At 27.3% G+C, this 12,059-nt stretch overlaps 1 protein-coding gene across 1 annotated transcript; it reads left to right on the top strand.

The window, feature by feature from the left end:
• The first annotated feature begins 3,514 nt into the window (after positions 1–3,514).
• On the top strand, positions 3,515–3,946 carry LOC101513495 (basic leucine zipper 23). The gene has a single exon (XM_073368655.1). It carries the CDS (start codon positions 3,515–3,517, stop codon positions 3,944–3,946), a length of 432 nt encoding a protein of 143 aa, XP_073224756.1.
• Positions 3,947–12,059: the final 8,113 nt, after the last annotated feature.

Raw genomic sequence — 12,059 nt, forward strand, 5'->3', positions numbered from 1 at the left:
TTGGGCCTGTGTCCCTCTTTCTTCAAATTTTGCAGTCACTCTGTAGTATGTTGCTTGCATCAAAGAACTAATTGAAAGATTGTGTGTCCCCTTTAATACATTATTCATGCACTCAGAAAGGTTAGTTGTCATGTGTCCCCAACGTCTACCTTCATCATATGTTTGTAGCCATTGTTCCTTTGGAATATCGTCGAACCACATCTCTTGGGGTGTGTGTTTTTCTCTCGTTGATCAATTTCAGTATGAATACGAGTAGACTGTGGACGACCTTTTGGATCTCTTCTCATGGCTGGATTGTGGCACAACTCTATTCCATTGTATTCTGGCTAATATGATTCAAGAGAAATTGTTGGAAACTCTTTCTTGTAAACGTCAAAGATACATTGCAATGTATACTTAGAAGACACATACATCATGTAGTCACGGTGAATAAACGAACAAGCGGCAATGACATGTGAACATGGATAGTGTAATGTTTTAAATTCACCACAATCACACCATCTTTTGTCGAGGTCTACCTTAAATGTCCCTACAGGACGACCGCTTGGTGGACGAACCAACTCCTTAACTATAAATATACTATGGGCGCGATTGTGAATAACAACTTCATGGGAATTTGACATTGCTCATTCCTTGTTAAGATTTTGAATGATTGTATTTGAGTAAATCAAACCTGATGTCATCATTGCTTGGGCATGTGTCCCTCTTTCTTCAAATTTTGCAGTCACTCTGTAGTATGTTGCTTGCATCAAAGAACTAATTGAAAGATTGTGTGTCCCCTTTAATACATTATTCATGCACTCAGAAAGGTTAGTTGTCATGTGTCCCCAACGTCTACCTTCATCATATGCTTGTAGCCATTGTTCCTTTGGAATATCGTCGAACCACATCTCTTGGGATTCCTTCTTTTTTGTGTGATTAATTCTTTATATTGTTAACACATGCCGCATGTAAAATGATGACGTGAATAGTGTGGATTAGTTCAAAGTCATTCTCAATTGTATAGATTATTGTATAGATATAAATTATAGACTACAGATAGATTATAGATTTATTTGTAAAACAAAAGTTGATTCAGATAGTTGCTTTTGGAAGTAAAAAAATTCAGATAGTTGTTTTGGTGGAAAAAGTTTATCCATGAACGTACAAATTAATTTTTTTTAATATCAGTATTAATTAATTTTATTGTTTTTATAAAATTATAACTTGTAAATAAAATTCATAAAAATTATAATTAATAAAAGTGATAGTGTTCCCTATATCTGACTCTATTTGATGTTATTTCCTTTGATTGTATAGTACATTCATGTTCTTAAGATTGTTTTGCATTTAAGTAATAGGCAATTTTTAATTATATCCTTACATTTTATTGGTTCACTTTCATTAATGAGCGTAAAATAATTCATGTATTATTGACATAGTTAATATAAAAATTTGAAATATAAATAAGGAACAATTTTGAAGAAAACTAATAATTGAAAGAAATTAAGTGAATTTTTTATAACCATATTATTGATTTAAAGTATTAACTGCTATTGATAAATGACTAATCCATGTCGAATAAATTGTCAGATATGAGAGATGAATTCATCTCTTTTAATTGAATTTTCTCTATATACAATTATCAAAAACCAAATCTCTGATTATTTTAAAAAAAATAATATTAAATCGCTCATATTATTGAGACAGTATTTCTTGACATAATGTAAAAGGTGAAATTGAGAGAGTATTACTTGAAATAATGTAAAGTATTTCAGTCTCTCAAATAATGGATTATATGTTATAATCTGATAACATAGTTCTAGCTTTCATAATACCTTATTAAATAAATAACAAACATAATGTCAACATATTGTAAATTTTTAACTACAATGATAACTTAGTCCTATCTTTCTCCTTACTTTTTAAAATAAATAACAAATATAATGTCAACATAGTTACATAGTGTAATATTTTATCAACAATCATCGAATTTTTCCCTCAGTACTATGTTTTTAAAATTGTTTAGTCAAATAGGACTGCTTCAAGCTGTCCCACTCCCACTTTCAATGGGAATTGGATTTCCTGCCCTTACAACATGATGTTGTAAGAGATCTTCATCGTTCGATTTTAAATCAACGGCCAAAATCATTTGAACTTAAAAACAATTTTTTATTTAAGTCGTCTGATCTCAAACTAACGGTTGACATTAAAAATTACATGTAATCAGTGAATTTATTATTGCAGAGAATCTAGGACCCTCTCAATGAAACAATAGTTGACATTTTGCATACTCATTTCATTACACAAAGTCAAGACTAAGATAGAGATTTTGAGTATGAGCAACATATGGAGTTTTGACATTTTCTATTGTCTATAATCTTGAAATCATAAGGTACTTTTGAAACCATCATGATTCTTGTTGCCACCAAGAGCCAGGTAAATGATTCAATTCTCTAGTGTCTAATTTTTAATACAAAAACATATGCAAGCTTCTCTTGTTTCAAATTATTCTTGTTGAATTTTTATGCTTTCTCATCTTGCTTCCACTTATAATCTTATTATTTCATTATAGAAAAAGTTTTTGCCTTTATGCTAAATTCTGTATTATTGATGTGAGAATCCAAATGGGTAGTCTTTAGTTTGATCAATTAAGCTTCTTTGAAAATTTACCTCTCAGCATCTAGATTATAATTATTTATTTATTTATTTATTCATAATTTTATATATTCCTTGATCAGGACTACTCACATGAGTTTTTGTGCTTATCTGAGTATTTTGTTATATCCTCTAGGTATATGCTTCTTTGCATATATTCTATAATTAGTCATTATCGGTTTTAAATAAAGTTCTGCGACTACGATTTGAGATACGACTTATATTTTTTTCCTGTTGTTGAAACTACAATGCGACTATAATTGAGTCTTATAGACCATATTTAACTATGATTCTCTGAAAATGAATGATCGCGACGCGGCCACAACCGTTTATGCGATAGTTAAGAGTCTTACATTAGATGAAATAAAATCTGATAAAGTATTTATAAGTGGTGAGTAGTTTTTACCCTACAAGCCGGTTTTGTGGAGGTGTGTTAGGCTGAAACCAAATTCTAATATCGTATCAGAGCCAAATTCAAGATACATTAAGTTATTTGCTATTAGGTAATTGCTATGGGCCACTCAGATCACGTCGTCTAGATGTCTAGTCTTGGGCGTGAGGAGACATGTTAAGAGTCTCACATTAGGTGAGATAAAACTTGACAAAGTATTAATAAGTGGTAGATAGTCCTCACTCTATAAGTCGGTTTTATGAAATTGTGTTAGGCCCAATCAAATTATACGACTACGAGCGACTGCTATTTAAACCTTGGGCATTGTATTTGTTTGGCATAAAATCATATATATTTGATATATGATCTGTTATTTGTTTAGTCTATTTTCATTTGATTTAGTGAATTTAAAATTTCAGATGGATGTTGCATATATATTGAAAGTTTGAAGCTGAATTCAATCAATTCAAGGCAAAGAAACAAAACATGGATGATGGAAATTCTGATGAGAGTTCTTCAAAACTTTCAGATAATGTTTTATTTCCAAATCAAGAATCATGTAGCAATTTTCAAGCTTCAAAAACATGTACACACACTCACACATGTAATACTTTAGATGCTATTCACACACACACATGCTATCACACACACACTCAACTTTTTGACACAAATTCAATGCCAAAAAGGGCTTCTGGCAATAAAGAAGCTGTTAAAAAGTATAGAGAGAAGAAGAAAGCAGAAACAGCTTATTTGGAAGAAGAAGTTAAGAAATTGCGTTTGGTTAATCAACAATTGGTTAGGAAACTACAAGGAAAACAACTACTTGAAGCAGAGTTGTTAAGGTTAAGGAAGATTTTGGCTCAAGTTAAGGGAAAAATTGATAGTGAAAAATTGCCTACTTTACATCCACATGAATAATTGATAATTTCATGTCATCTACATCTCAAGATGAATAATTGAAAACACAAGTTATGTGAAATTGGATTTTTTGCTTTTGATATTCTGCTGCATTCACGCAGTTTGGAGACATTAGTGGTCGTCTGATTTTGATCAGACGGTTCAAATGTAGACTTTAATTTTTATTTTAAAGTTTTAAAATACCAAGTTTTAATCTGAATCGTCTGATCTTGTTCAAAGGGCTACTAATGTTCGATTGCGTGAAAATTCGAATGCAGCCAAGCCTGGTTCCAAGTATGTTCTGTGAGTTACTCATCAGTTGCTATCACTGATTACATTTGTGGTGCTGTGTTGAGATTGGATTAGGTACATAGAGTGGGATGAGATTAGGTACATATATTTAAAGTTTAAATATGTTTTTGTTAATGTATATATACCATTTTTTCTTTTAGTTCCACTAATTTTGTGTTTGTTTTTAGTGTTTGCAAATGTATTAGTTTTTATTTTTTATCTTTGTTATTTTGTCTCTTCAACACTTATTTATGTTAAAAGGGATCTTGGTAATACAAAGAAGATTTAAATATAATTTTGATATTTTATTTGATATTTATTTTGGTCATTTATCTTTAGTTTGATTTCTTTTAATTTTTTATCTTTTATAAGTGGTGTATTTTAGTCCTTGTCACAATTACAACAAAAATTATAACAACATCTGGTAATTAGAATTTATTCTAATAATTGTCAATGTGTATTTGGTATAATATTCTTTCAAAAAAATATTCATTTAACTCAGTAATAGGCTTTCACTTAAAAAAAAAAATTTCTTGCATGTTATGACACATATGTAAACTATTTGAAACAAATGATATTTATCAGAGTTTACTGTATGTTCACTATATCCTTATTAAAATTGCACACTTAATTTTACAAATAATTCAATTTTTGATATTAATAGTTCATAACAATAATAATACGTATTGTTTGAAAGAGTTATAGTGAAAATAACTAAAATACACCACTTTTATAAAATATAAAAGATAAAAAAAAATAAAAAATAAAAGATCAAAATAAATATTAAATAAAAATACATAATAATTAAGATAAATATTGTTCACATATCACAGCTATCAATAACAATATGAGCAAATTGTATATGAAATAAAACCAAACAAGAGTGATCAAAAATAAAAAAGAGTTCTATTTGTAATGATTGAAAACAAAATAAAAATTAGGCTTAATTGCAGTTTTGGTCCCCCTATTTTAGCTGAATCGCGAAAGTAGTCCCCCCATTTTGTTTCTCCCCAGTTTTGGTCCCCCAAATAGAATTTTGTTCCAAAACTTGATGAAATTTCATTTTTTTTGTATTTATTTAAGTCACACCATGCCTCAAGATTTCATTTGTAACAATTATACCTGAAATCTATGATCATAAATAGTGTAGTACGACTTTAAAAAAATGAAATTTCATCAAGTTTTGGACTAAAATTCTGTTTGGGGGACCAAAACTGGGGAGAAACAAAATGGGGGGACTACTTTCGCGATTCAGCTAAAATAGAGGGACCAAAACTGCAATTAAGCCTAAAAATTACGGTGATTAAAAAAAATGGTATATTTATATATCCTACTTATTACAAAAGGCATGTCACTATGTCAGATAGCTCATACATAACCTTACCTAATGAACCTTCAACACTTTAATGTATAGGTCTAATGGGTTCTTACAAAATTAGTTTGGAATATGAGAGATGTCTTTTAATTATAAACATATTTTCATTTGACTTTTAACAATTTCTAAGCTGATTTTATATCTAATTATAAACATATTTTGATTTGACTTTTAACAATTCCAAAGCTGATTTAGGTTTTTTCATAATTTTTTTGATGTTTAACTATTGACATGAATTAGAAGCTGTCAAAGTACACATGCATCATAGTTTGATTGGCTATGCAAGATATAGTTAGTTCTAAAATTACTAGTTACTAGTTGTCTAAATATCTAAATAGGCTTGATGTAATCAATGGTATTCAATTTTTGCTGATTTCAATATTAAATTCATTTTATAATTTGTGTATGTTTTCTCTCTTCATGACATCTATCAATTTTTGTAACAATTAGAGAAGGAGCACTCTAGATTTTCACCTTTGGGATTAGCAAATTCTTAATCTCCTCCTACTTATTATCACAAGGAAGCACAAATACCTTGTGGTCACTAGCAAACCTATGTCCATGTTAAACACTTCATGTCTTGTTTTGTTTTACATTTTTTTTTTTACTTTTATTTATTAAACTTTTACTAATATATATGAATCATTTAAATTTAATTGTATCTATTTAAACTCATATGCTCATTTTTAGAGGGAATATAAAGTTGATTTGGTAGTTCAAGTGAAATAGTTAAGGAATAAAGTGATAAAATGGTTCCAAGTTCAATTCTCAACTCTATTGTAATACTAACAAATCAATATATCAATCAATATAATATATTAAAATAAAATTTCAATTTATCATGTTGACACATTAGATTCTTATATGTCATATAACACTAATTTTGCCACAATATATAATATAATATATTATATATAAATCTTCAAATTATTATGTTGATACATTACATCCTTATATATCATATAACACTAATTTTGCCACATTATTCAATAGTATGACGTGACACCTCCAAAATTCATTCATTTTTTTATTCCTCATTCTACTAATTCTTTTTTTGTATCTCTATAATTAAACATCCAACAATAAAAAATATAACCTCCATTATAAACTTGATTTAATTGTGAGTTACTTTTTTTTAATTAATTGCATATAAGTACATCTCAATATTTTAATTAGATTCTAGTAATTAATTCGCGTTGAGACAAAATCTCAAATTAATGTTTTGATGATAATTAAACAAAAGTTAATTAAATCTTATAATTATGATTTTAAGTGTTTTGGTATTTAACATGTGTGTTTTCGTGTGTTAATCAAAGATAAATACCAAACAATTCAAAATAGATCATATTAAAAAAATAAAGCAAGTTGATTCAGAGAAACGAAGAACGTTCTTGACATAATTCTGTAAAACGAAGAACATTCTCCATAATTCCAAAGTAACAAGAATGATCAGATTATTAAAGAAAAAAAATGGTTCCATTATTTACAATATGTTACAGAATTTCACCAGAAATATACAAAAACCATTTCAGGATAAGAATCACTCCAAAGAACAAAGGCAAAAGTTATGCTTCATAATTCATCAAGCAAGATCATTCTCCAAGTTGAGCATGCATCAAGTACAAAACAGACAGATTGGACTAGACACCCCATATGTACTTTTTGGTAGCCTGCACACGTGATACAAAGCAGAGAATCACTTCAGATAGCTGTCAAACGAAGCTTAAACCTCATCACACCTCAAAGTAGAAATGAAGATCGTTCTTGGTTTACAAGAACATTCCTACTTTAAGCAAGACCATTCATGTTTTAAGGCTGGTCTTATCCACTTACTGACACATGCCAACTGGACAATTCTCAATGGTCAAATGAGTTGTCATAAGTCTTTTTGAAGTCTATAAAATAAGCCTCAAGATGGAGGATAGATCAGAGCTTCAAGTGCAAAGCAATATATCACTCATATAATCACGTTTGAAATCTCTTGAGCTTCTCAATCATTTCACAAAGGTTCGGTTATGTTCTTAACTAGATTTCATAATTAATTTTACTAACTTCGAATCTAAGAATCTAATCTCAAGCACAAGTTGAGTTTACTCAAATTCTACCAATCTCTTTAAATAATCACTTTGTAACTCAAGACTATATTGTTGAAATAGTTTAAGTAATTTGTAAAAACCCTTTTATAATTAAAAGTTAATGTGTAAAAATCCTTTCTAAAGATTGAAGGGTAACATGTGGAAATTCTTTATAGGTTGAAAGGTAATACTTGGTAACAGATTAAGATTGATCTAGAAATGCTGTGTTAAAATCAAGAATAGTCTTGCTTTGAGCACTTAGTGGAAAATCTCACACTTGTGAGGACTAGATGTAACTCGTTTTGGGTGAACCAAGATACATCTATATGTGAATCTCCTTTCTTATCTCTATTTACTTTTTATCTTCTAATCATATATTATATAGATAAGTTAAAACTGTGTATTTTCACTAACCAATAACGTTCTTCGTTTATAACCAAGATCAATCTTGAGTTAGATACTTTGAGTTTGAACATGAATTTTTTAAAAGAGACAATTACAATTCAAACTCATCTTCCTTGTAACTAACATTGTTACTTCAAACTATAGCAACCATAAATTACCACAAAATATATACAAACATAATCATCACATATTAAAAATCAATAATTAAACTTATACACAAAAAATCCATAGAAGTTTAAATTAAAATAAATAAATAAATAAATATTGAAACACAATTATTTAAATTAGCAAGTCTTTGCGAGAAAAAAACAATTTAAAAAAAATAAAAATATTAAATTATACATTAAATATTTTCGAAGTAATATATAATTTGTGTTCATTTTTCTCTTATTAGTGTTTGGGTACATATTTTATTCTTCTCATACAAAAGAAAATATTTTTCTACATAAATTGTTCATGAAAACAAAAACACTCATTTTAAAATATTAAACTTATAGATTGGATGAAGGATACATCATACCATAGTTTCAATTAATGTTAAAAATAATCAAAATCAAGTAGCGATGCATTATCATTCACTACATTATTTCGTATTTTTATCATAAAAATAGTACTTGAATTTGTTCATTGTGTCACTCACCAAGAAGGATAATTATATCAAAATATCTTTGAATAAAATATGTGACATAACATCTCTAATTAAGAATTAGCTATTGAAAGTTTTAGTGGAAATGAGACATGAAACATAAAATTTAAGAAATAGTAGTTAATTCAATTAATCAAAAAAGAATAAAGAAATAATAGCACTCAAGATAAAAAAATAAAAATTATAATCATCATGTAAAAACCAATGCTTACAAATAGATCTCAAATCAAAGTAAAGAAGTTCGAAAATGTTGTGTGAATTTTATTTTGAAATTAATTGAAGAAAATAATGATACTAATATATGTCTATTGAATAATGCTATATTGTGATTTTGTAATTTTGTTAATGGATATCTAATTTTTTTTTTCCGTGTTGTCAAGATTAGTCGAAAATGAGATACATGTACTCTTATATTTTTTTGTATAAATATCAGATATTTTGATTATTAGATGGTTATATAAAATTGTGATTGTTAGTACAAAATTCTTATTTGAAATTTAATACGAAAAATTGTATGGATTAGGAACATGAACACAAAATGAGAAATTTATAAATAAAAAAAAATTATTATTTTAACTATATATCTATTAAGTCGGTTGATCAAAATATCCAACTTAAAAAGATGATGTGTTATATTGAATTTATGATGTTTAAGTCGGTTAATCTGAATCGACTTAATATGATGACACTCTGTTAAGTCGGTTCATGAAACGAGTTAAAAAACAACATGTTTTTTAAGTCGTTTGCTGTTAACTCGGGTACGGAACCGACTTAAAATGTACATTTTAACCGACTTAAAAAGACAAAATTCTACTAGTGAAATAATCATCATGTAAAAACCAATGCTTACAAATAGATCTCAAATCAATGTTTGTAAAATATATATTCTATTTTTTATAGAAAAAAGTATTCTATAATGATTGACTGTTTTAAACTAAATAAAATGTATACAAACAATTACTCATCTTTTTTTAATCATGTTTTTGGAGTGAAAATCTCACTCATTTTATTTACTCTTTTTAATTGTGTATAACAATAATGACTCATATTTTTTAGAGGGAAAATGACGTATTTTATTATAAACTTTACAATTGTTTCCATTTCATTAATTTTTTTATATACAGTTAACTATTCTTATAAATTAAGAAACTTATAAGAATTGAAACTTTTTTTCAATCAGATTAATACATTTAAACACTATAACTATCACTTTCAAAAAAATTATCATTTTCAAAAAAAGTTATATCGAAAGAAATTTTCTCAAATTATATCCGCAAAACGCACTATTTATATTCTAATTAACAATTAAAATACCGTTTCAAAAAAAAAAAAATGCTCATCACTTTTATAATATCAGCCATGTTTTGTTTATAGTTTAAAAAAATTTGCCCTACCTCGATGTCAATGTTGTATTGCACACATGTTTTGTATCATATATTATATGCTTCTAAATTGCAAATAAAAGTCTCAGGACAAAATGTTATATAAGTAGAATAATTTAAGGTGTAAACTGAATGAGATGTACTAAATGATACATCATAAGTTTTTTAAATATGTTTCACTTCTAAGAAAAATATGACACATGTAACAATAAGAAACATGTTTTGTAATATACCTTCATATCACAATCAAGGTTATAGCCCAACAATCACGGGGCCTAAAGTTGAGGCTTTAATTTGTGTATCATAAATTCCATGGAGGGATAATTTTCACCCCCAACTTAGGAAAAACCTCACATGTTTTCGGAAGTTATAAATTATTTGCAACTTTATTTTTTAGTAACACAAAATTAATGATTTTTTTGGATATTTACATCCGAACTTGTGATTCATTTATATGAATATCTCTATTCGCATAATAATTTCAATAAATTTAACGAATATATACATATTTATCAATGGTATTATCTTTATACATATTTTATCTAGGTATATGGAGATATATATATATGCTATTTCTAGTGGAGGTGATGAAGTTTTTTGTGTTCCTTCATTGTTTTTTTGTTACCCAAAGACCTTGATAAGAAAGTCCATTATTATACTTTCATTTGAGATAAACTCTTTTAAAGAAAGGATTTGACCCTAATCATAATGTTCTTGCATGTCGATTAAGTTCATTTTTGAGATATAAACTTCTTAAAAAAGAAATGATAATAATAAACATATTTGTCAAATAAGGCTCTATTATAAGTTACTGTTTCATATATGTTATCCCTTAAAGTGTTTCTTTAGTTAGATTGAGTCACAAATGCTCAACGATTAAATACATACTCTTTTAATTTTGTGATAAAATATAAGAAAAAATAAGTTAAGAAAATTAATCTATTTAATTTAAATAGAATAAATATATTAATTTTTAAATTTTTTTTTTAATAGGATCTTTTGCGATACATTCACAAGTTGAAGGGTTTTATACATTGTTTTCTATACATATTTGTCAACTTTGTGTATTTAAAAAAAATATACATAAAAGAAACATCATTTTATTTTTTATAAGTATTATACTAAATTTTTTAATTTTATCATAAAAGATATACAATATTCACAATAATAAAAACTCAAAAAAATATATATTTTATTTTAAATAATAAAAATAATTTGTTATTATAATTTTTAAATAATAAAAAGTAATTTTCTAAAAAATATTCATTTAATAATTAATTTAAAATTAAATATAAGAATACATGTTGAATTGCTAAATGTACCGTAAAAATTATCATTTTAATTATATAATTGATACAAGCAATTCAGCTAATAAATTCAATTCCAGAAAAGTACACAGATACTAGTAGTAGTTGATGCATTGTTTGACACAGCATTTTGTTGGGTGGGCTCACTCCCCAAGTGGAACCCACCAATTTTACTAGTATCATTATTATTATTGAAATAAAAAAAAAAGAAAAAAAAATGATTTTAATGGGTTTGTCCCACTTGAAGGTAATAAAAGAGATTTAGAAAACCCTAAAAATACACATAGAAAGACAACGGAAGAAGAACGGTTGCCAGAGAAGAAAAATAAGGGTTTGGTTTCAGTGGTGGTAACAGGTGTGTAGCAAACTTGTTCCGTTTGATCTACAAATTTAGTATGTTATTCCTACCACTGAGCTTGTTATTTTAATATATAATTTGAGTAGTTTTATCTTCTCTGAGAGTTACTTTGGCATACCCACTTTAGTGGAAGGTTGTTATAAGGTTGTAATAGAGTTGTTATTGTTGATTGATATTCCCTATTGTTATTAGGAAGACTCTTGGTGTACCCATTAATTATTATAGTGGAAGTTTTACTGGACTAGGTCTCGTGGTTTTTATTCTCTCAATTTGAGGGAAGTTTTCCACGTTAAAA

The sequence above is a fragment of the Cicer arietinum genome, chromosome 5 (assembly GCF_000331145.2).
Source record: "Cicer arietinum cultivar CDC Frontier isolate Library 1 chromosome 5, Cicar.CDCFrontier_v2.0, whole genome shotgun sequence".
NCBI lineage: Eukaryota > Viridiplantae > Streptophyta > Magnoliopsida > Fabales > Fabaceae > Cicer > Cicer arietinum.

Excerpts from the sequence above, each read along its gene's own strand:
- LOC101513495 (XM_073368655.1), top strand. The coding sequence starts at position 3,515 with ATGGATGATGGAAATTCTGATGAGAGTTCTTCAAAACTTTCAGATAAT.